Raw genomic sequence first — 25,608 nt, forward strand, 5'->3', positions numbered from 1 at the left:
GCGCATGCGGATCTGGTCGAGCGGCGGGGCCGCCGGGGCCGAGCGGAGCCGGGCCGGGCCGGGCCCCGGACACCGAAAGGGAGGGCAGTCGGGCTCTGCGAGCAGCGGATACAGCGGCACCCGCGGCTGCGGGCCTAGGTGAGCGGCGTGGGGTGATAGCCCCTCCCTGCAGCATCTCCCCACCTGCCCAGCATCCCTCCCCCGCGCGCTGTGGGCATAGCCTGAGCCCCTAGAGTCCCCCCCGCCCCCCCCCGCCTGGAGGAGGGGACGAGTCTAGGGCAGAATGCACCCGCACCCCTCAGCCCAGCCAGTCTCCGCGCCATGCGTGGGTCTTCCACCCGGGCCTTGTCCTTCCCAGGCCCCCTCCTTGCGAGCAGTGACTAGACTGCAGGGAGAGACACGGCCTTGGAAGGGTTAAAGCATCGAGATATATAGATATATATATATATATATATATATATATATATATATTTTTTTTTTCCCCCACCCCCAGCCTCCAGCCTTTGCTGGGGCCGCAGGACACCTCTCTCCACCTCCCCCATCTCCCTCTCCTCCCTTCCTTCTCCATTCAATCGGGTAATGGCTAGGGCTCTTCCTGGAGCTGACAGCTCACCAAGTGTTAAGTACCTCCCCATCCCCAAGTATCCTCCACCGAGGAAACAGCTGTTTTAACAGGGAGAGAAACTGAGGCAGAGAGACCAAGTTAAAACGGAAATAAATCAGGGCTTGAACTCATGTCTGTCTGACTCCAACACAGGCACTTTGGTTTGCCAAGATATGTGACCAGAGGAATAATAATAGCAAGGACCATGTATCAAGGGCTTGCATGAACCAGATACCATGTTCCCTGCATTATTAACTCACTTCATCTACAAACATCCCTAGGAAATGAGCAATGTTACCATTACCATTTTACAGATGAACAAACTGAGGCCTAGAGAGAGGAAGTGACTGGCCAAGGTCACACAGGTGGTAAGTAGCAGCCATGCGCCGACTTACAGCTTTCCAAGGAAGAAGAGAAGAATAACAGGGGATTTTGCAGTGTCCACCAAAAGGGACAACCTCCGCTACCCTGACCAAGACCTGGACCTTGCTTTCCTACAATCTGAGTTGTCAAATGTCTGAGTTTTTGAGAAGGACAGTGATCTCCCTGCCATTCCCTCCTTTCTTAGTCTTGGAATCAGTGAGCCTGGAGGGAGGAGGAGATGTATCTGATGCCTCCCACCCCCTTAAATTTCATATTTGCAATCTGGCAGTGTTCTAGAGCCTAGCTCTGGATCTGACAATATGTCAGCTTGCTGTTGCCACAATAATGCTGCCTAAGGAACCATCCCCAAACTCAGTGTCTTAAAACACTGAGCGTTTATTTAACCATCAAGTCTGAGGTCAGTGACTTAGGCTGGGCTCAGCTGGCCAGTTTTTCTGGGCTCAGCTGGCCTTATGCTTATGTGTTGGATGTGGTGTTGGGAGTGGTGTTGGTGGCTGTAGCTGGCCTTGGCTTTAGTGACTGGGCCCGTAGACCAGGACTATGCCAACAATGTTTTCCTGACCCTCACAATCAAGCACAAGCAAAAACATGTGGTCTCCTGAGTTTTAGGCTCAGAATTCACTGGCACTTCTCCCTAATCCTGTTGATCAAAGATAGTCATGGGGCCAAACCCAGAGTCTAGGTTGTCAGGGGACACTCCTCCGATTTCCCCATTCCTACAGTAGAAGAACAGTCAGGAGTTATACGGCAAAGGACAAGGTTATAGGGATGAAAAATTGGGGCTGTTTAATGCAATCATTTGATCACAGTACCTACATTTGAACTCTGGCTACCCACTAGCTTGCGACCTCCTCTCTAAAATAGGCCAAAGACTAGCCTATCTTTAGGGAATTAAATAAGATAATGCATATAAAGTCCTGGAGACAGCACAAATGCTCGATAAATGTTAATTCTTGTTCTTACTGCATTGGAGAGTTCTACCGATAACAGTGTCATCATTCTAACAATAATACAGGGACAGTTTGCTGAGCCCCTACCCTACGCCGGGTGCTAAGCTGGGTGCTTTGCCACCGCCCTGAGAAGTGATCTGGGCGAAAGTGACTGTCAGTAGTAGTCTGAGGAAAGACAGGGAAACCATTAGAAGCAGGACCTCTGAGCTCAGGCTCTGTTTCTAGCCTAATGCGCCTCTGCTCCTCCCCAGGCCTCACCTTCCCCAATGGCGCAGGTTCCAGGGGAAGTGGACAACATGGAGGGCCTCCCGGCCCCCAACAACAACAACCCTGCAGCCCGCTGGGAGAGTCCTGACCGGGGCTGGGAGCGGGAGCAACCAGCAGCCTCCACAGCGGCCGCATCGCTCTTTGAGTGCTCCCGGATCAAGGCCTTGGCAGGTACCTGGAGGAGGGCTGGGTGAGAGAGAGAAGGGAGGGGAAAAGGCTGCTGGGCTGGTGTCTGGGTACCTCCTCCGTCAAGAACCTTGGTGGCCTGGAGGATGGTAAAGAGAGTCAACGACCCTTTGCATGTGAATCTCTAGACCAGCAGCGTCCAACGAATGGAACGTTCCTCGGCGACAGGAAAACGTTCTCTATCTGTGATGTCCAATACATGAACCACTAACCACTAGTACTTGTGGCTGTAAGCACTTGAAGTGTGGCCAGTGCTTCTTGAGGGGCTGAATTTTTCATTGTATTTCGTTTTAATTAATTTAAATTTAAATAGCCACATGTGGCTGGTGGATACTGGCTGGGGCAGGGCTGCCTTAGAACCTTAGAAAAGTAGAGTTCAGAAATGTGGGATTTTATAAGCATACTTCCTTAGAATCTCAAGATGCCGAAATACTAGATTTTTGGACCTTGGAATGTCATGCTCAGGAATTCTTCCAACTTGAGGCCTTTAGAAATGAGGTTAAGCATCTGCCTTTGGCTCAGGTCATGATCCCAGGGAACTGGGATGGAGCCCTGCCGTGTTGGGCTCCCTGCTCAGTGAGGAGTCTGTTTCTCTCTGCCTGCCACTCCCCCGACCTGTGCGCTCTCTCTCTGACAAATAAATAAATAAAATATTTAAAATAAATAAATATTAAAAACAAAACAAAACTATGAGCAAAGACCCCGAGAACCTTCAGAGACATGTAACTTCATAATCATTAGCTTTAAGCCTTTAAAATACTAGACCCTTGGGACCTTTGTTATCTCGGGAACTCAGAATGTTAGAAACAGAAACTATAGATTGTAGTAATCATGAAATCTTAAAACCCTAAGGTCGGAATCAGTTCCCTGAGAATCTCAAGAATTTTAGTAACTTAACATTTGACAATCATGGGATCTTTGCTACTAAGATTCTTGGAACTTCATAATTATAAGATTTTGAACAGTGATGTCCAACCCAAGGGCATCTGGGAAACAGGTGACAGGAATGAAAGAGTAGACTGGGGATCATGGTCAGCTGGAAAGCAGTGCCCTGAACACCAGCACCAGCCATGGGGAAACGTGGGCCCCAGATTGCTAGCTGTGATGTTTATCCAGAACTTCCCAATTGAAAAAAAAAAAATCTGTATGTGCCACAAAGTCTGAACTAATATTAATTCACGATTGCCAGCTTCCTCTGATTGAGAAACTAGAATGGTATAAAATGTATTTTCGGAAACTTAAAATCATAGTATCAGATGGGGCATCTGTGTGGCTCAGTGGGTTAATGCCTTTGCCTTCGGCTCAGGTCGTGATCCCAGGGTCCTGGGATCAAGCCCCGCATTGGGCTCTCTGCTCAGCAGGGAGTCTGCTTCCCTTCCTCCCTCTCTGCCTGCCTCTGCCTACTTGTGATCTCTGTTTGTCAAATAAAATAAATAAAAATCTAAAAAAATATATCATAGTATCAGACTCTTTGAGCCTTAAAAACTATGATCTCATCCACAAAATATTTATTCAGTGCCTGCTCTGTGCCTGACCCGTGTTGGACAATATAAGGGACATGATGGTGACTGAGCCAGCCCCTAGGGCTCCCAGGCCACTGAGAGAGTTAGATCCAGCCAGAGAGTAATGACCCTGAGTAGTCAGGGCCTGGATGGTCTGGGAAGGGAAAGCACAGATGACACCCCTGCTTCAGTCCAGGGGACTGCCCTGGAGGAAGCCAGAGGGCTTTCTGGAGGAGGAGGTACTGAAGATGAGCCCCAAAAGGATGAATAATAGTGAACCCTGGGGTAGAGAGTGGAAGAGTATTCCAGGCAGAGGAACAGCATATGTAAGACCTTCAAAACTTGGGAGTGACTAGATTGAAGTAATGAGGAAATGACAGTGAGAAAGGAGGCAGTGGGAGTCAGAGCCTGAGGACCCTATAAGCCACCATGCAGGGTATGAGGGCACTGGGGAGCTATGGTAAGAGTTTAAGCAGAGGTGGGATGTGAATGTGGGGATCAATCAAGGACTCTTCGCTTCTGAGAAGAATATCAGTGCCAAATACCACAGACAGATAAACATCTAGTCCAGGGAAATAATTGGTTCCCTGTAAGAAAAATAAATTCTCATACATTCCCTGTGTCTACTTAAATTATTATATCTATAATTTTCCTAAATGCAACAAACCCACAACTCTGTTTCTGTCTCTCATGCCTACAGTTCTCTAAAACTAAAACATGTTATACTGGACTCCAGAACCAAAGTGCAAAATCAGTTAACAGTCAGCTTGGAGCACCTGGGTGACTCAGTTGTTAACTGTCTGCCTTCGGCTCAGTTCATGATCCCAGGGTCCTGGGATTGAGCCCTTTGTCGGACTCCCTGCTCGACAGGGAGTCTGCTTCTCTCTCTCCCCGTCTCTTCACCCAGCCCGTGCTCATTCTTTCTCAAATAAATCAATACAGTATTTTTTTTAAAAAGATTTTATTGATTTATTTGACAGACAGAGATCACGTAGGCAGAGAGGCAGGCGGGGGTTGGGGGAGCAGGCTCCTTGCTAAGCAGAGAGCCTGATGCAGGGCTTGATCCCAGGACCCTGAGATCATGACCTGAGCCAAAGGCAGAGGCTTTAACCCACTGAGCCACCCAGCTGCCCCCATCAATAAAATCTTTTAAAAAAAGATTCAGCTTAAAGTAACTTCAGGATGCTGTTTATGCTGTTTAAATGATGTTGCTGCTCAAAATCCCGACATTGTGACATGGATCATGAGGGTGCATTTTTTTTTGCATCCGTTTCCTTATAGTTTTTCTCTCATGCTTTTTCTCTATTCAGACTATAAGTCCAAACCTTTGAGCAGAGTCCTGAGTAACATGCTTTCGTAGGAACATGTTTGAGAAAATTGTCTGGACCCCATGCTCAAGAGAGTTCCCTTAATGATGTTCCCCAGTTTGTGGCTTGTTGTCTTTATCAGTCTATGGGAGGATCCTCTCCTCCTCTTCATCTGTTCATTTGCTCTCTTTGCTTTTTAACATTTTTTTAAAAAGGAACCTCTATGCCCAACATGGGGCTTGAACTCAAAATCCCAAGATGAAAACTCTTGGGTTCTACCAACTGAGCCAGCCAGGCGCTCCTATTCCCACATCTCACACCAATGCCTTCTCCCCTATGGGCAACCATTCTAATCATTTGTTTGTTTGTTTGTTTGAAGAACAGTCTATCTGCTTATTTTTATTTTTATTTGTTTTTTTAGAGAGAGAACATGCATGCATGTGCTCTAGCGGGGTTGGAGGAGGGGCAGAGAGAGAGGGAGAGAGAACCCCAGGCCGGCTCCACAGTCAATACAGAGACCACTGTGGGGGCTCGATCCTACCACCCTGAGATGAAGACCTGAGCTGAAATTAAGTCAGTCACTTAATCGACTGAAACATCCAGGCATGCCCGACCCCCCATTCTGATAGCTTTTTTTTTTTTTTTAAGATTTTATTTATTTATTTGAGAGAAAGAGATCACAAGTAGGCAGAGAGGCAGGCAGAGAGGAGGAAGCGGGCTCCCCGCTGAGCAGAGAGCCTGATGCGAGACTCGATCCCAGGACGCTGAGATCATGACCTTAGCCGAAGGCAGAGACTTAACCCACTGAGCCACCCAGGTGCCCCCATTCTGGTAGTTTTAATGCAAATGATTATCTTTGCATGCCGATGATTTTGCAAAATGTACGTTGCAATTAGTGTGCACATATACGTATATTTTAACTGTTCATTAAAGTATGACATGCACACAAAAAGACAGATAAATTGTGAGTGTCCAGCATTTCCACAGGTGAGCACCCTCTGGTAACCAATCCCCAGATAGAGGAAACAGAATATGACTGCCCCAGGGCTGCCTCTCTCACTACATCGCAAAAGTAAACACTATGCTAACTTCTAAGAGCACACCCTGGTTAGGCTGGTGTTTGAACTTCATATGAATAGAATCCTAAAGCATGTACCCCTTTGTGTCTGGCTTTATTCACTCACCACTGTGCTGATAAGATTCGACCGTGTCTATCTGTCCTTGTTGGGTCTCCCTTTTCATTGCTGTATAGTATTCTACAGTGTGACTGTGCCATAGTTTATCCATTTACAGGTTGATGAGGATTGGGGTTACTCCTCTTTTAAGGTTATCCTAAGCTAAACTATTGCAAACCCGTAATTCCCAGTATTTCAAACTATTACAAACTGTTGCTGCTGGTGGGCGTAAGCCTTCATTTCCACCCAGGAGGGAAAGTGTTGGGTCATAGGGTAGGTGTATATCAAACTTGAATGGAAACTGCTGGTTTGTGTCATTTTCTATTCCCACCAGCTGTGTATGAGGGATTCACTTACTGTACCTCCAACCCTTCGGATGGTCAGTCTTTTTTATTTTAGCCATTCTGATGGGTGTGCATTCCATTGTGGTTTTAATTTACATTTTCCTGGTCACTAATAACAACTAGTGAAGTTGACTAGCTTTTCATATCTTTTGTTTTGTTTTTAAAGATTTTATATATTTATTTGACAGACAGAGATCACAAGTAGACAGAGAGGCAGGCAGAGAAAGAGGAGGAAGCAGGCTCCTTGCTGAGCAGAGAGCCTGATACAGGGCTAGAGCCCAGGACCCTGGAAGAGGCTTAACCCACTGAGCCACTCAGGCACCCCACTTTTCATATGTTTACTGACTATTTGGATAGCTTCCTGTGAAGTGCCTGGTCAAGTCATTTGCTTATTTGTATTTTAATTTTCCTGCCTTTTTCTCATTGTTTTATGGGAGTTCTTATATATCCTGGGTACAAGTCCTTTGTCAGATAGATGTGTTGTGAATATTTTCTCCCACTGTGTGGCTTGTCTTTTTATTCTTTTAAGGTTGCCTCTGGATGAGCAGTGTTTCTCTTTTTTTTTTTTTTAAGATTTTACTTATTTATTTGAGAGAGGGAGAGCACGAGAAGGGAGAGGGGCAGAAGGAGAGGAGAAACCAGGCTCTCCGCTGAGCAGGGAGCAGGATGATGTGGGTCTTGATCCCAGGACCCTGAGATCATGACCTGACACAGAAGGCAGAGGCTTAACTGACTGAGCCACCCAGGCTCCCTGATGAACAGTATTTCTTAATTTAAATATAGTCTAATCAAATCATTAGTAATTATTTCCTGTGTGGCTAACACTTAGTGTTTGAAGAAATCTTTGCTTACTTCAAGGTCATAGAGATTTTTTTTTTAAGGAAACCTTTTTTTTTCTTTTAAGATTTTATTTATTTATTTGACAGAGATCACAAGTAGGCAGAGAAGTAGGCAGACAGGGGGCAGGAAGCAGGCTCCCCGCTGAGCAGAGAGCCCGACGTGGGGCTCAATCCCAGGATCCTGAGACCATGACCTGAGCCGAAGACAGAGGCTAAACCCACTGAGCCACCCAGGTGCCCCTGGTGATATTTTTTTATGTTTTCTTCTAAAGGTCTTATTTGATCCTTTCACATTTAGACTTATAAGCCAGCTGATATTTACTGTATTTATTACTGTGTACAGTGTGGAGTGTCAGTCAAGGTTCTTATTTTTGCCACATGCAAATCCAGTCGACTCCATTCCATTTATTGAAGACTTTCTTTTCCTTACTCTACTGCAGTTTGACGGTTAAAAATCCGAGAGTTCTATGTACATGAATTTGTGCATGCAAACATTGCTAACTGGTGAAGGTTTTAGCATATTCTAGATCACAGGTTTTTTTTTTTTTAAGATTTTTTTTATTTATTTGACAGAGAGAGATCACAAGTAGTCAGAGAGGCAGGCAGAGAGAGAGGAAGGGAAGCAGGCCCCCGCTGAGCAGAGAGCCCAATGTGGGACTCGATCCCAGGACCCTGAGATCATGACCTGAGCCGAAGGCAGCAGCTTAACCCACTGAGCCACCCAGGCGCCCCTGTTTTTAAGTAAGCTCTAGGCCCAACATGGGGCTTGAACTCCGAACGCTGAGATCAAGAGTCCCATGCTCTGCCCACTGAGCCAGCCAGATGCCCCTAAGATTACAGTTTTTGCATTGTTTCCCCATTCAGCACTATGCCTTAAGACTCAGCCATTGTGGGGGCACCTGAGGGGCTTAGTTGGTTAAGAGTCTGACTCGATTTCAGTTTGGATCATGATCTCAGGGTCCTGGGATTAAACCCTGGGACAGGCTCCTCATTGAGCATGGAGTATGCCTGGGATTCTCTCTTCCTTCTCCCTCTGCCACTCCCCACTTGTGCCCCCCCTCAAGTAAAATAAAATAAAAATCTTTAAAAAAGGAAAGACTCAGACATGTGGCGGTGTGTGCATCGATTTTACTGCTTGTAACTGCTACATGGAGGCTATAGTATGAACTCACTGTATCCAGTTTTCCCAGTGATGGACAACGAGGCTTTATTGAACGGCCAACCTGCCCCTACCCCCTACTCCCCAAATAACATTGCATTGGACATCCTCCTCCATCCTCCTTATAAAGTAGCATGGAAAAGTTTATAGCACTTAAGCACAGGGAAAGAACTGCTCTGTCATGGGGGTATGCCCTAATTTCATTTGACTCCCAGGGCTTCCAAGATGGCTGCCCCAGTGTGTGACTCCCACCAGCAGGCACATTTCACCACTACTCGTGGCTTCCTAACTTTTCTCAGACCAGTAGCCAAACATTATTGACATGCTAAGTGTCGCTTTCCCCATAACCCATAATGAATAAAAGCATAGTTTGTTATTCCTCAGCTCTGTGAAAGTCTCAGTGTATGAAAGAGAAGAATACGCTGAAGTCTTATTTTAAGGAAATTGTTTTGCCTCTGACTAGAGACTACCACAGCAGAGAAGACATATAAATGACAACTCATGGGACGCCTGGGTGGTGCAGTTGGTTAAGCCTCTACCTTGGGCTCAGGGTCCTAGGATTGAGTCCCGTGTCAGGCTTCCTGCTCAGCAAGAACCCTTCTCCTCCCTCTGCCAAATAAATAAATGCAATCTTAAAAAATAGTTATATAAAAAAATGACAACTTACTATGAACACAATGGCAGGGGTAGGACGGTTGTCATTTGGCTTGGAGTCTTGACAACCCAAAGGCATGAATGCCAGCTAGAGTCCCGGCAGGAAGCAGATGACTCCCCTCAAGGGGGTAAAATTGCGGAGAGCTTAACAAAGGGACTAATTACAGAGGTGTGGCCAAGGCTATAGGAACCTACAAGGCCAGGGGACACCCCAGGGACTGGGGCAGGGCAGGGAGTGGTGAGAGGGCAGAGGGCTCCCAACTTGGGGGTTTAGAGAGAGGAACCAGATGCTGTTGTAAGCAGGGAGGGAATAAATTCCTCAGCCCTTCCTTTATACTCTTTTTTTTTTTTAAATTTAATTTCTTTACTTGCGTGATCGAGAGAGACCATGTAGAGAGAGAGGGAGAATGTCAAACAGACTCTCAGCTGAGAGCAGACTCCAACTTATGGCTCAGGGCTCGATCTTAGGACCCTGTGATCATGACCTGAGCCCAAATCAAGAGTCAGACACTCAACCAGCGGAGCCACCCAGGTGTGCTACCCACTTCTCCTCTAATCTCCTGCTAGCCAAACCCAACACAGGGTCTGAGGCCTTTGAGGGCTATGGAGCCCATTCATAACAGCCCCCACGGGCAGTCTCCCCGGGCCCAGAGCACGTGCAGAACAGTAGAGGCAGGCACCCGAGGGGTAAATGGAAGATACCCTCCATGGTAGCCAAACACATTCACCAGCAGAGTAAACATCCAGTGTCAGCTGAGGTTAGAAGGGGCACTTGGGGACATACCTGGTTTCCTCCACTGTGGTTTTTCTTTTTTCGTTTTCTTCCTTAATTTAAGGTTTCTTTATTTAGGGGCACCTGGGTGGTTCAGTCAGTTAAGCATCTGCCTTCAGCTCAGGTCATGACCCCAGGGTCCTGGGATTGAGTCCCGTATCTGGATCCCTGCTTCTCCCTCTCCCTCTGTTGCTCCCCCTGCTTGTGCTTTCTCTGTCAAATAAATAAATAAGTAAACAAATAAACAAAGAAAGAAATAAAATCTTTAAAAAAAGAAAAATATTTATTTGAGAGAAAGTGAGCACACATGCGAGTGGGGGGAGGGGTAGAGGGATTGAATCTTCAAGCTGACTCCCTGCTGATAGTACAGACTAGTGTAGGGCTGATCTCACAGCTCCTGAGATCCAGGATCTGAGCTGAAACCAAGAGTCCAAAGCTTAATTGACTGAGCCACCCAGGCGCCCCACCCACACTGTTTTGTTTCTTTTTATTTTATAGAGTTTATTTATTTATTTGACAGAGAGAGAACACAAGCAGGGGGAGTAGCAGAGGGAGAGGGAGAAGCACAGTCTCTGCTGAGCAGGGAGCCTAATGCAGGGTTCGATCCCAGGACCCTGGGATCATGACCTGAGCTGAAGGCAGATACTTAACTGAATGAGCCACCCAGGCTCCCCCCAATAATTAGTTAAAATAAACAAGATAAACAAGTAATTTAAAATAAAAAAGTAATTTAAATAAACAAGATATTTCTTATGGATTTACTATTAGTTTCTGCATACTCACTTTTTTTTTAAAGGTTTCATTTATTTATTTGACAGAGAGAGAGATCACAAGTAGGCAGAGAGGCAGGCAGAGAGAGAGGGAGAAGCAGGCTCCCCACAGAGCAGAGAGCCTGATGAGGGGCTTGATCCCAGGACCCTTAGATCATGACCTGAGCTAAAGGCAGAGGCCCAACCCACTGAGCCACCCAGGCACCCCTCTGTATTTACTTTCAAATGATAAGTAAACATTCAAGATCTTGTTTAAAGTAAAAAACAAAAACAAAAACAAAAACAAAAACAAAAACAAAACAGGACAGTCAGTGGATACTTTCTAGCAATGTCCATACGTTTTCACTGCCAGAATCACATGCAGTATTTAATATTACAAAAAGGGTGCTTGGATGGCTCAGTTAGTACAGCATGAGACTCTTGATCTCTGGGTCATGAGTTCGAGCCCCATGTTGGGGGTAGAGTTTACTTAATAACAAAAATAAATCATGGGGCACCTGGGTGGCTCAGTTGTTAGACTCTTGATTTCAATTCAGGTCATGATTTCTGGGTTATGGGATTGAGCCGTGTGTCTGGTTCCGTGCTCAGTAGGGAGTCTGCTTGGCCCTCTCCCTCTGCTCCTCCCCTCCACTTGCTTGTTTGTGCACGTGCGCTCTCTCTCATAAATGAATAAATAAATAAAACCTTTACAAAAAATATTACAAAAGGTAAATTTTTTGAAAAAATAAATTATTGACAGATTTCAAACAGTTAAAAAGGGAAATAGACTGGCTATTCAAATCTTGCTTCCTGCACTAATAGAAACTTAGAAGTATAATAATTAAGTTATTTAGTAATGAAATGCATACCATGCCCCTGAGCCGTTGCAACAGACCCAGCAATGCAACGCCTTAAAGGAGATAGAGGTTTATGTCTCCCTCCTGGATAATTCTGACATGAGCAGCCTCATGGGCAGAGGACGCTCTGGTCCAAGCAGTCAACCTTCTTCTGTCCTGTGCCTTGTGGACCTTGTTTTCAAGCCTGTGGGAGTTGGGGGAAGAGAATGGAAGGCCAGGTAGTAAGCTTCCTGATCTGGTAACACTTTAAATTGGGAAATAATCATAGATCCACACAAAGTTGCAGAGAAAGTACAGATGATAAAAAGACTCACCGAAGGGCGCCTGGGTGTCTCAGTTGTTAAGTATCCAGCTTTTGGTTTCATTCAGCTCAGGTCATGATTGCATGGGTGATGGGGTCAAGCCCCATGTCAGGCTCCGTGCTCCGCACAGTCTGCTTGTCCCCCTCCCTCTGCCCCTCCCTGGCTTGTTCTCTCTCTCTCAAGGAAATAAATAAAATCTTTTTTAAAAAATAAAAAATAGGGGTGCCTGGGTGGCTCAGTCAGTTAAGCATCTGCCTTTGGCTCAGGTCATGATTCCAGGGTCCTGGGATCGAGACCTGCATCAGGCTCCCTGCTCAACAGAGAACCAGCTTCTCCTTTTCCCCTGCTGCTGCTCCCCCGTTTGTGTGTGCTCTCTCTGTCAAATAAATAAATAAAATTTAAAAATAAAAAATAAATAAAAAGATTCACCCAATTTAAAAATGGGCAAAGGATTTGCATAGATGTCTCTCCAAGGAAGATACACAAATGGCCAATAAACACATGAGAAGAGGTTTACCGTCATTAGTCACCAGGGAAATGCAAATCAGAACCACATTAAGAGACTGGTTCATACCACTCTAATGGCCATGATCAGATAGGAAATAGCAAGGAGTGGTGAGGATGTGGGGACACTGGGACCCTTGTCCATTGCTGGTGGGAATGGAAAATGGTGCAGCCACTTTGGAAAACAGTCTGGCAGTTTTTCAAAAGGTTAATCCTAGAGGCGCCTGGGTGGCTCGGTCAGTTGAGCATCTGACTCTCGATTTCAGCTCAGGGCATGATCTCAGGGTCCTAAGATTGAGCCTCCCCTTCCCCCTCATCTGCTCTGCGTTGAGCAGGGAGCCTACTTGGTATTCTGTCTCTCTCTCTCCCTCTGCCCTCCCCCCTGTGCGTGCTCTCTCTCTCATAAGTAAATAATTATTTGTTTTTAAAGGTCAACCATAGAGTTAACATAGAGCCCAAGTATTTCACTCCCAGGTATATGCTCAAGATAACTGAAAACATGTGTCCACACAAAGCCGTAGGTACCCAAATGTTCATAGCCGCATTATTCATAATTGCCACAAAGTGGAAGCAGCTCCAATGTTCATCCACAGGAGAATAGATGAGTTAAATGCAGGCTGTCCGCGGAATGTCTATTATTTAGCCGTCAAAAAGAAATAAAGTACTGACACATGCCACAACACGGACGAACCTTGAGAACAGGACACTAAATGAAAGAAGCCAGACACCGAAAAGGTCATATATTGTATGATTCCATTGATATGAAATGCCCAGAATAGGTAAATCCATAGAGACAGAAAATAGATTAATAGTTTCCTAGGGCTGGGAGAAGGGGGAATGGGGAGCGACTGCTCCTAGGCACAGGGTTTTTTCTTGGAGGGATGAAAATGTTCTGATATTAGATGGTGATGTGGGCTGCACAGCCCTTTGAAAATACTAAAAATCACTGAATTTACGCTTTGAAAGGGTGAATTTTATAGCATGGGAATTATAGTTCACACTAAAGCTGTTGTTAAAAAAAAAGGGATGGGCACTTGGGTGGCTCAGCTGGCAGAGTGTCTCACACTTGATCTCAGATCAGGTTTTGATCTAAGGGTAGTGAGTTCGAGCCTGGTGTTGGGCTTGGTCGAGGAGCCTACCTAACCAGCTGAGCCACCCAGGCGCCCCTTGGTGGAGCCTACTTAAAAAAAAAAGGTAGTAGGAGAGGTTCCCAACTAATGTCTTTGTCAGTGAGGCAGCAGTTGAGCAGCTGCACAAATTCCTCCACCCCCTCCTGTTGGCAGTCACTTGCCTACTCTGCACCCTAGAGATGTGGGAAACTCGGGGTCCAGCTGGCAGTCCTACTACCACAGGGTGGGGGTTCGGGTGTGTGTGTGACATGGTTCCTGTCCTCAGGGTGCATTCTTACTAGCGTATTCCTTCCTCTTCATCCCCCACACCTGGCCAGTGCCAAGTCTTATTTTTTTCATCTGTGACTAACTCTTCAGTATGTCCCCTTCTCCCATTCCCAGCTTCTGCCCTCTCCACTTGTCCTCTCTCTCCAGAATTGCTTCCCCAGTCTCCCCCCTGAGCTGCCATTCTTGCGCTCTCTGACCTACCCTCCCCATTCTCCACCGCACAACTAAAACATAACTGAAACACAACTCTTATTCTGCCCCACCCCCTCCTTAACTTTCCATAGCTCCCTAGTGTAGTATCTGTGCCCCCCATAAACTGAGCTCTGGGAGGGAAGGCCTGTTTGTATTCAGAGCCTAGAACATAGTAGGTCCTCAATTATTGATTGACAAAATGAACAGGGCCAACTGGATGAGAATCCGGGAAGGCTTCTTGCGGGAAGTGGTAATCTCAGTAAAGCTTTAAAGGACCTGTCTCTAGGTGGGCAGCAAAGGGTTTGTGCAAAGCCCTGATTGTTGCAAGCTGGGCCAAAACAGCGTTTGGGCCCGAGGGGAGGCTGGGGAGAAGCTGCAAAAGGGGGAGGTACTGGGGATGCGGGAGCTCCTCAGAGCCCGTCTTTCAGATGAGCGCGAGGCCGTGCAGAAGAAGACCTTCACCAAGTGGGTGAACTCACACCTCGCCCGAGTCGGCTGCCACATCGTGGACCTCTACGCAGACCTCCGCGACGGCTTTGTGCTCACGCGGCTCTTGGAAGTGCTGTCCGGGGAGCAGCTGGTGAGGGGACCTGAGGGCCTGGGGGAAGGCCGCGACCCTGGGATAGGGGCTGGGTTATCACAGGGTCGGGCTAATGGATACCTGGAACGTCCAAGAAACCCTGGCGCGTTTGAGGCCTCCGTACTCAGGTGGGTGGGGCTATGGCCCAGAGGTGGGGCTTGAGTGAGCCTGGGGGCGTGGCTGGGAACGGAAGTGGGGATTCGGTGTAAGGTGAAGGCGGTGGTTCCTGCGGGCCTCTGGGCATGGGGTGGGGAGAAGCTCTGTTGGAAGGGGTGGGGCTATCGGAGAAGGGAGGGGCTTTATTAGAGGGGGCTGGCCTGCGTAGCGCCGTAGCGAGACCGAGGATTATAATATAGGGGCAGGACCCTGTAGCAGGGGGTTGAAGAGTGAGGGTGCGGTTGTTATCGGAAGGGGCGGCCTAGGTCATGGAAATCTGGGGCACCAGACAGAACTCTGGTGTGAGTTTGGCTTGTGGTATCGGTTGCCGTTGTATTTCTGGGCGTGGATGAGGCTTCATCGCAAACGGCGGGATTCTGACGGAACTAGAGATTTAGTAAAGGAGCTCAGAAATCCTAAATGGCATGGCTAGAGAATAGAAACAAAGGCCACTGGAAATGCTAGAGCTGTAAACAAGGAGAGACGTAGGGGAAATAGGCGTGGCTCTTGGCAAGGACCTGAGAGAGGGAGGCTGGGGGGTGGTGTGTGTGACCAAGGATCCAGTGGCCACACCAAGGTGGCCTGGGGCAGCCCTCCATGGGGAGGGGCGGGAATACGGTTTGCTGGCTTGATAAGAGGTGTGGCTATCAGGTCGGAGGCGGAGCTTCAGTTAAATGGATGGAAACAGGAAATAGAATGAGCCAAGAAGGGAACGGGCTCTTAAGAAAGGGTCTGGCCAAAAGAAAAGAAAAGAAAAGAAAAGAAAAGAAAAGAAAAGAAAAGAAAAGAAAAGAAAAGAAAAGAAAGAGTCTGGCTACGGGAAGGGGCAGGGCTTCTTTTAAAAGGATGGGGTCCCTGGTCCTCAAAAAGACTGCGGGGGCGTGGCCTGAGCTTGGGCACCCAGGGGGCATGGCTATGGGGGCTGGCCTTTGGAAGGGGTGAGGCCGAGGGCCCAGTGTTCTTGGCCAGGCCGCCCCCCAACGCCCCTGCCACCCTAGCCAAGACCCACGCGCGGTCGCATGAGGATCCACTCTCTGGAAAACGTGGACAAGGCGCTGCAGTTTCTGAAGGAGCAGCGCGTGCACCTGGAAAATGTGGGGTCGCATGACATTGTGGATGGGAACCACCGGCTGACCTTGGGGCTAGTCTGGACCATCATCCTGCGCTTCCAGGTGATCCCCAAGTGACCCCGGCCCGGTCTGCTCCCCACCGTGTGGCCTTAGGAGGGCGTCCCCCATTTACTCCCCCCACTTACTCACTCATTCATTCCAAAAATTTTTCCAGTATGGGCCAGGAACCCTAATTCCCGTGGTGGGGAGGGGGTGAACATTATGATAAAAATAATATCATTATCACCACCATCACTATGATCATTTACATATTTTTTACTCTGTTCCAGACACTGTTCTAAGCACTTGGCATTTAAAAGCCCAACAACCCCATAAATTAGGTACCATTTATTGTGTTTTACCATAAGGAAAGTGAAGCCCAGAGAGGTGAAGTAATATGTCCAAGGTCACACAGCTGGGGAGTGGAGCTGGAATTAAAATCCAGGCAGTTTTGCTTTAGTTCAGAAACAAAACCGACAAATTTCTTTTCTTCTTTTTTTTAACCAACAAATTTTCTGCCTCTATGGAGCTTACATTGTGGTGGGGGAGACAGACAGTAAAGAAACCCTTAAATACATAGGACAAGAGATAGATGAGAAAAGGATCAGCTTTAGGTAAGAGTTATGCAGAAAAGATTATGATAAAGCAGTAAAAGAAATACAAAACATCAGGTTGATGATGCTGAGATTTTAGACTTAATGGTCAGAGAAGGGCTCTCTGGGAAGCTGATGGCTTACATGACATGAAGATGAAGGAAGAAAGCATTCCAGGCCAGAGGCACAGCATTTGCAAAGGCCCTGACTAAGTTGGGAAGGAGCTGGAATGCCAGAGATCTAGGAGGGCCACTGTGGCTAGAGAATGGGAGGCAAGGGGGAACCAGGAAGATGAGGTCAGAAGGGTTGACAGGGCCTAGGTGATCTGAGATTAGCGGTTTTGATTTTATTGTTTGAGATGGGGAGAAATTAGAGAGTTTTAACAAGAAAATAGACATAAGGATGCCAGGGTGGCTCAGTCGCTTAAGAATCTGCCTTCGGCTCTGGTTGGTCATGATTCCAGGGTCCTGGGATCAAGTCCCATATAGGGCTCCTTCCTAAGTGGGGAGCCTGCTTCTCTCTTTGCCTGCTTCTCCCCCTGCTTGTGCTCTCTCTCTGACAAATAAATAAGATCTTTAAAAAAAAAAATCAAGTGGTTGGTTAAGACCTCACTGAGAGGTGACCAATGAATCAAGACCTCAAGTTGGGGTGGAGCCATGTGGGCCCCTGAGGGAAGGAACAGGCAGTGCAAAGGCCCTGTGATGGAAGGACACTGGTGATTTAATAGAAAGAACAGCAGGTCTCTAAGACAGAGCGGAGTAGGCTGTTGAAGATGAGGTCAGAGACATAATAAGGGGAAGTTTACTTTTGCCATGAGTGAGACCAACTGAGGGTCTCGAGGATGGGAGGGAGGCATGTGATCTGATCTGGGGGCTCACAGGGTCCCTCTCTGCCGTGAGAACAGATTGTGGGGGAGGAGCAGAGACACCAGCATGGAGGGGACTGCGCTAGCCCAGGCCCAGAAATGATGGTGCCTTGGATCAGAAAGTGAGCCAGATGCCAAAGTTTGGAGGCATCCCTGAAACTGACACCCTAATCCACAACCGCCTCCCCTAGCTGTAGATGTCCCAGCCCACCCAGGTCCCACTCTCACACTCCTGAACCCCCAGCCCCAGCCTGAAGCTCCCTCTCCCATCTCTTCTGTAACCGGCCACCCCCCCCACCCCCCAAAACGGGATCTGCCGGTGTCTCCCAGGCTCATGCCCTCCTGGTCCCAGCAGCCATGTTTTGTATCCTCACAGATTCAAGTAATCAAAATCGAGACTGAGGACAACAGAGAGACCCGCTCAGCCAAGGACGCCTTGCTCCTGTGGTGTCAGATGAAGACAGCTGGGTAAGCACACCCCCACCTGGCGCCCCCACCAGGTAGACAGGGCCCTAACCTAATCTGGAGGGTTCATTATAGGACAGGAATTCAAGGGGGCAGCCCAAGTCCTCAGTGTCAAAAGTTGCATCTGAAGTTAATGAACTGCTGGATAAATATGTCCACTCTTCTGACCTTGACAATAAACCCATGTAACAATCTGGAAGTCCTGGTTCAAATTTAGAACTCGGGCTCCCCAGAGAGCAATGTTGGAGAGTAGTGGACTGCCCCCAGCTTGCTCCCCTCCGTCGTCTCCCCACCCCCACCTCCAGAGGCCTCATGTGCACCTGTTTGGACACCCCAGCCCTGTTCCTGAGCTGTGGCCACCCCCCGACCCTGAAAGCAACCACCCTTCAGCCTAAGAGGGTCCACCGTGGGGCTCGGGCAGCTCCAGGAAGAAGTTCCAGCTTCTGGGACCTTTGCTGGGGCTGAGAAGGGAACTGTGCAGGCTCTGTTGGGAGGTCCCCAGGATGCTCAGTGCTCTGTCCTGTGGGAGGGGTGTGGCCTGGAACGTGGGCGCCCTCTAGAGAGCTGCCCCTGGGAGGAAGGGGAGGCCGGTATGGACGGAAACTGGGCTTTCTCTGATGTTCAGCCTTCTGGGTCTGGCAGGCTCTCTTGTAGTGCTGTCTTTCCTGGTGTCTTGTGTTTACCTCTTTGTCTGCTTTTCCTTGTTCTTCTCCCTCCCGCTTCTCTCACTCCTCCTGCCTCCTCCCCTCTCTCCTTTCTTTTCCCATCTCTGTCTATATCTTGTTTTCTCTCCCTCTCTCTGTCTTTCCATCTCCCTGCCTCAATGGATTGATGGATTAATCGTTCGATCTATCTATCGTCTATCTACCCACCCATCCATCCATCTCTGTCTCTCTTTCTCCCTCCCTTTTTTTCCTCCTGACTGTCTCCCTCTCTGCCTCTGTCTCTCCCTTCCATGCTGCCAGTTACCCTGAGGTTAACATCCAGAATTTCACCACCAGCTGGCGGGATGGCTTGGCCTTCAATGCTCTCATTCACCGGCACAGGTACTGCCCAGACCGCCCTGCCCTGCCCCCTACCCTGCGTCCTGTGGGTACAAGCCCGCATACGTGTGCATGTAGATGACCCATGTAGACTTGAGGACCCACCCCTTCACACACACGCCCTTCACACTTGTACAAAGCACATACCCCCTATCTTCCCAACTTAGTCCAGGCCATGTACTCTGTGTACACGCGGAAACACACGTGCCCTCACACAGATGTGTATACACACTCACACTCGTGTGCATACACGGCTTGCGCCTGCTGCTTCGATGCCCCCAGGGTGGAGAGCTCACTTCCCCAGGGGCTGTCCTCTCTGGTGTGTGCGTGGGGGCCCCCTTCTCAGCAAGTCATTCCTCTAGATGAGCCCCAGAGCCCTCCTTCTGCCTTTCACCCACCTTTCACACCCCCAGGCGTGGCGCTGAATTGGCTGAGGGGTTGGCATCCAGACAAACTGCACCACATCGTGATCATACAGATTAGGGAAACTGAGGCCCTGAGCCCGGGAAGGACTTGCTCTGGTGTGGTGGAAGTGGATCCCCAGCTTTTTCTGCTGTAGGCACGTGTTCACTCTCAAGCCTTGCCTGTTACACATAAACACTCATATACATGGGGAAACCCAGCCCCACCTCCACAGCCAGAAACCCACCAGCTCTACCTGATGGCAACATTTACTGAGCATTTCCTGTGTACCCATCATTGTTCTCATTGCTTTCCAATAAGTCACTTAATATTTAGTGAGCCCATGAAGCAGATACTAGTATTATCCCCATCTTATAGAGGAGAGAACTGAGGCACAGAGAGACAAAATAGCTTACCCAGCATGATAGCCAGGAAGTGGCTGAGCTGGGGTTTGGGCCCAGTAGACCGACTGTAGACCTCACACTTCGAACTGCTATGTGCTACTGTTTAGAAACACACCCAAGTAGTCACGTAAGCTTTGCGAATGCAGTCGCGCACATGCCCTCATGCTGTTCTCACAGCCTCAGATAAATGCACAGACACGCACCAGTGCACACAGCTTTCCCTGGGCCCGGGGGCGCCCCTCCTGCCCCTCGCTGTGGGTGGGGCTCAGACGAGGACGTCTTTCTACCCCCTTGCCCACTGGCCCTGGAGTCTGCCTGCTGCCTGCCCGCTCTGTGCCCCTGCCCAGGCCTGATCTCGTGGACTTCAGCAAACTCACCAAGTCCAATGCCAACTACAACCTGCAGAGAGCCTTCCGCACGGCTGAGCAGCACCTGGGGCTGACGCGTCTGCTGGACCCTGAGGGTGAGCCCTGCACGGCCCCAGCTAGACTTCCTCTTGGGGGGACTCCCGACCCCAGTGCCATCCCAAACTGCACTCCATCCTGCTGCAACACCGTAGGAACCCAAGGCCTTCCAAGTCCCAGCTCCCTCCCACCCTCTCCCCTTCCTCATCTCCAATCCCTCCTCCTCCCTATCCTCCTGTCCCTTCCTTTGGCATCTCCATCTCCAACTTCAGCCTCATCCCTCTTCCTGTCTCCAGCTGAGCCCCCTCCCCTTCCCAAGCCCCTCCTGAGTCAGCTCCCCTCAAGCCCAACCCCCTCTCCCTCCCTGACTCCAGTCCCAGCCCCAGTGCAAAGCCTGCCCCCAACATGATCCCCATCCCCTGACTTCAGCCTTGCTCCTCATCCATGATCATGCCAACACCAGTCCCCCAATCTCTGGAGTAACAGCTCTTCCCCTTCTCTGAGCATCTCCTCTGTGCCAAGCCCAGGGCCAGGAATTTAATGGAAACTTCTCCCCTTTATCCTCACACTGACCTGGTTGGATAGAACTTATCCATCCTGTTTTTAAAGGGATGGAAATGAAGGCTCAGAGAGGTGGAGTCCCTTGCCCAGGGTCACACAGCAAACCGGCAAATGGGACTTGTGATAGCTGGATTCTGTGCTCAGGGCCTGGCACAAAGAAGGTTTTTGGTGGCTCTCGGTTTCAGGAGTTGGTGAAGAGTAAAGGCCAAGTGTAATATTGTGCATTCAGTGGGCAAATCGAAATGACAATCGGAATTCGGGAAGTTTCTCCTCTGTGCCAGGCTAGTCTTTCTAATACTTATGGTGCTCCCAGGTGGCAGGCACTGTGATTATCCTTCCTGTTACACTGGGGAAACTGAGGCTCAGAGAAGTGAGGTCTGAGGACACACGTGAGGAAGTGGTTGAATAAGGATTTAAGCACATACTGCCTACAAAGCCCATGTCCTTGACCTCTGATCTCATACATCACTTATATACTTCATAAATATTTATGGAGTTCCTACTCTGTGCTGGGCATGGCTGAGACAATGGTGAAAAAAGACAGCCTTAGGGACACCTGGGTGGCTCAGTCAGTTGAGTGTCCAACTCTTGATTTCAGCTCGGGTCATGATCTCAGGGTCATGGGATCAGGGCCCACCTAGTGCTCTGAGATCAGTGGGGAGTTTTCTTGAGGATTCTCTCTCCCTCTCCCTCTCCCTCTCCCTCTGCCCCTCCCCTCACTCGCATTCACTTGCACATGTGCTCTCCCTCTCCCTCTCAGAAAAATAAATACATCTTAAAAAAAAAAAAAAGGCATAGCCTTTGTCCCCCCTGGTGCTTAAAGTCAAGCTAAGGACATGATCACATGAATGAATATTTAAATGCAAATTATAACATCTAGGAGGCAGTGATAAGATGCCATGAGGAAGACTAACAGGGATAACCAACTCTACACATGCTGAACAGGGAGGCTTATCTGAAGAAATGTAAGTTGAGTTGAGACCTGGAGGATGAAAGGGAGCTAGGCACACAAAGAGGGGACATTGTTCTACCTAGTGAAAACAGCATGTGCAAAGGCCCTGAGGCAGAAGGCAGAATGGTGTGAAATGATTATGGATCGTTTCTCTGTGGTGGCTTGCATGTGTCAGATATTGTTTAATCCCATGAAGTAGATCCCCATTTGGCAGATACATAAATTATGAAAATTAAAACTAAGAAACAGAGAGGTTAGTTATCTTGGTCACACAGTTAATAAGAGTGGGTTCCCCCTCCCTGCCCGATCCATGTCAGAATGCTCACCATCATGCTCCCCCACTCTCTTTTAACCCCTAGATGTGAACATGGAGGCTCCCGATGAGAAGTCCATCATCACCTATGTGGTCTCTTTCTACCACTATTTCTCCAAGATGAAGGCCCTGGCTGTGGAGGGGAAGAGGATCGGGAAGGTTTGGGAGCCGAGGGATGGGGTGGGTGGGAGCTTGGGAACCACCTGGAGGCCTATCTGGGATGAGGCTGACCCCAGCTTCCTTTGCTGGGTCAGGTTCTGGACCAGGTGTTGGAGGTGGGGAAGATCATTGAGCGCTATGAGGAGCTGGCAGCCGAGCTGCTGGCCTGGATCCACCGCACAGTCGGCCTCATCAGCAACCAGAAGTTTGCCAACTCACTGAGTGGGGTGCAGCAGCAGCTTCAGGCTTTCACGGCCTACTGCACCCTGGAGAAGCCAGTCAAGTGAGGCCCAACTCAGGAGGGAGGGTGGCAAGTGGCGGTGTGGAGGTTGGGTTCCTGAGCTCCAGCCCCTTCAGGTTTCAGGAGAAGGGGAACCTGGAGGTGCTGCTCTTCAGCATCCAGAGCAAACTGCGTGCCTGTAATCGTCGCCTCTTTGTGCCTCGGGAGGGCTGTGGCATCTGGGATATTGACAAGGTGAGGCTGAGAATGTCGGGGAGAGGCAAGGTTGCTCTGTGTGGGTGTGTAGGTTGTGCACTGCTCAAGGCAGCCATCTACAATGTAGACACCACGGACTGGATATTCATCCTGACAATTTTCCATCAGGGAAGTGTCATGAAGGAGCAATTTTTTTTTTCCAGTTTATACAAAGGTGCTGCTTTGAGTCACCTCAGACAGAGAATCCAGGGCCATTAAAATGTGGGGTGTTGTTGGGGTCTGACTGCTTCCTCCTGTCTCCCTAGGCATGGGGCCAGCTGGAGAAGGCTGAGCACGAACGGGAGGCTGCTCTGCGGGCTGAGCTGATCAGGCAGGAGAAGCTGGAACTACTGGCTCAGAGGTTTGACCACAAGGTCGCTATGAGGGAGAGCTGGCTGAATGAGAACCAGCGCCTGGTCTCCCAGGTACTGCATGGAGGGCTTGGTTCTGGGGGAGAAGGAGGGAGAGCAGGGCTGGTGAACCTGGGACCAGAGAAGGAGACTCGATCTCCAAAGCAACAGAGAAGTGTTGGATTATTCTCCTAGGTGGCCAATGAGGATGGGAAGGGAGAACTGGTCTCCTAAGTGAGCAGTGGGGGAGGGGAGTGGGCCTGATCTCCAAGGTAACAGGAGAGTTAGGTTGGTCTCCAGGGTAACTAAAGAGGACAGAATTAGTCTCTTCAGAAATAAGGAGAGTATTTAATTAGACTCTTAGTGACAGAAGAGGTTGTGTCTGGTGTCCAGGGTAACTCGGGAGGATAGAATCAGTCTCCTAAGTAACAGGATACAGTAGGCCTGGTCCCTAGTCTCTAGGGCAAGGGTAGGATGGGGACTGTTTCCTGGGTGACGAGTTTCAGGCTAGAAATGTAATGGAGACGTGTGGGGCTGGTCTCCAGGGGAACAGAGGAAGATGGGGCTGGTCTCCAGGGTAACTGGGGATGCTGAGGGCAGGGGCAGGGTAACAGGTGGATGGCTGGGGCAACATGGGTAAGTGTCTGCCCTGCCCCGCCCCAGGACAACTTCGGGTATGAGCTGCCGGCGGTGGAGGCCGCCATGAAGAAGCACGAGGCCATCGAGGCCGACATTGCGGCCTACGAGGAACGGGTGCAGGGCGTGGCCGAGCTGGCCCAGGCCCTGGCGGCCGAAGGCTACCACGACGCCCGGCGCGTGGCGGCCCAGCGTGACAGCGTCCTGCGTCAGTGGGCCCTGTTGACCGGGCTGGTGGGGGCCCGGCGGACACGGCTCGAGCAGAACCTGGCCCTGCAGAAGGTCTTCCAGGAGATGGTGTATATGGTAGACTGGATGGAGGAGATGCAGGTGCGCAGGCCCAGAGGCCGAGGGTGGGCGTGGCGGGCCGGAAGGGCGAAGGAGGGCCGTAGTCACTGCAAGAGTTGTCAGGGAGCTGGAGAGGGTCGGAGAGAGAGAGAGATGCTGACAGGGACAGGGAGACTGAGACAGAGATCAGAGTTCAAGAGATGGGTTGGAGGAGTAGAAGAGTGACGGGGCAGTGCAGGGGTGGGACCGGCCTGTCGCGGATGCCAAGCATGTGCTCAGTGCTGCCCCCTCTGGTAGGCTCAGCTGCTGTCCCGCGAATGCGGGCAGCACCTGGTGGAGGCCGAGGACCTATTGCAGAAGCATGGACTGCTAGAGGGGGACATCGCGGCCCAGAGCGAGCGGGTAGAGGCGCTCAACGCTGCTGCCCTGCGCTTCTCTCAGCTGCAGGGTGAGTTTGGGCCCTGGGGGTGGGGTTGGAGACTGTCAGTGCTGGTGCCTGTAGAAACAGAATGACTCCTAAGAGACAGTAGGAAGGAGTGAGCTCCCTGTCTTTGAAGGCATCCAAGCACAAAATAGGATCACACTCCATTGGGGATATCATGGGGCAAACTATTGAATGGAGTGGAGGTTAGACCACATGACTTTTTCCTGCTTTGAGATTCTGCAGTAATAGGTACATTCTTATCGAGCACTTATTTTGTGCTAAGCCCTTCACAGCCAGAGGTCAGTGAATACCATAAAAAGACTGTGTAAGGTAATACATAGTCAGGACCTGTTTGGCAGGAACTGACAGAAATATCAGTTCTCTCTCTCTCTCTCTCTCTCTTTTTTTAAAGATTTTATTTGTTTATTTGACAGATCACAAGTAGGCAGAGTGGCAGGCAGGGAGAGAGGAGGGGAAGCAGGCTCCCCACCGAGCAGAGAGCCTGATGCAGGGCTCGATCCCAGGACCCTGAGGTCATGAACTGAGCTGAAGGCAGAGGCTTAACCCACTGAGCCACCCAGGTGCCCCAGAAATGTCAGTTCTCTTAAGGCAAAAAGGAGAGTCACTAAAATGTCCAGAGGGGCAAGTTTGGCTTCAGGCATGGCTGGGTCCAGGGACTGTCCAATGATGCTTTTAAGACTCCATCTCTCTCACTGTAGTGTCTATGTTTGTGTCACTGTTGGGCCGTCTCTCCCCTTGTGATATAAATCTGGGATCATTCAGCCCCATGTTTACATCCTAGCAACTGAGGAGACCCAGCAGGAGACACTCCTCCTTATGGATGTTTACCCCAGGAGGCTCCCTCTGTCTTCTCCTTGTGAGATATTGGCGCCTGGTAGCAGGCACCACACAAACAGCAAAAAGGCTGGTGTGTGTGTGTGTCGGGGGGGGGGGTGTTGTCATGGTGATGGGAGGCTGCACTGCCTGATATGTGGTCCAGAGATTTGGCCTCCCGATCTGCTACTTAGCTGATCCTGGGCAAGTGGCCTCCCTCCCTAAAGCTCAGTTTCTTCATCTATAAGATGGGGCTAGTAAGGATACTAGCCCTAGTTGAAGCGACACTGGGCCAGGACCAGAGTCAGGTCTGGATACACAGATGCCTGTTGCTGTTGATTACTCAGTTGGATGCCTTGGTATTCAGGTCAATTTCAGTGAATGTCCAGAATTCCAGAAATGGCGCAGTCCATCTAGGGCAGTGTCTCTTACGGTGTTTTGACCCAGTAAG

The 25,608-nt window shown here is 49.5% G+C and overlaps 1 protein-coding gene across 5 annotated transcripts in view; it reads left to right on the top strand.

Moving 5' to 3' along the window:
• SPTBN4 (spectrin beta, non-erythrocytic 4) overlaps positions 1–25,608 on the top strand; it is a 71,227-nt gene continuing 45,619 nt past the window's right edge. For 3 of the 5 annotated variants that reach the window (XR_014305229.1, XM_082709276.1, XM_082709279.1), the window contains exons 1-13: positions 886–972; positions 2,190–2,376; positions 14,573–14,724; positions 15,879–16,052; positions 17,824–17,915; positions 18,878–18,958; positions 20,109–20,224; positions 22,038–22,150; positions 22,246–22,433; positions 22,508–22,625; positions 22,892–23,050; positions 23,639–23,941; positions 24,197–24,347. Coding sequence is in view for 4 of the 5 variants with exons in the window: in XM_082709276.1 (XP_082565402.1) it covers positions 2,205–2,376; positions 14,573–14,724; positions 15,879–16,052; positions 17,824–17,915; positions 18,878–18,958; positions 20,109–20,224; positions 22,038–22,150; positions 22,246–22,433; positions 22,508–22,625; positions 22,892–23,050; positions 23,639–23,941; positions 24,197–24,347 (1,819 nt within the window). In the remaining variant the exon portion in view is untranslated. Of the gene's footprint in view, positions 139–885; positions 973–2,189; positions 2,377–14,572; positions 14,725–14,924; positions 14,935–15,878; positions 16,053–17,823; positions 17,916–18,877; positions 18,959–20,108; positions 20,225–22,037; positions 22,151–22,245; positions 22,434–22,507; positions 22,626–22,891; positions 23,051–23,638; positions 23,942–24,196; positions 24,348–25,608 lie in introns of those variants that run through there. The other 2 variants (XM_082709277.1, XM_082709278.1) reach the window with 2 other exon arrangements.

Source organism: Mustela nivalis (assembly GCF_964662115.1).
Source record: "Mustela nivalis genome assembly, chromosome: 18".
In the NCBI taxonomy this organism is placed as follows: Eukaryota; Metazoa; Chordata; class Mammalia; order Carnivora; family Mustelidae; genus Mustela; species Mustela nivalis.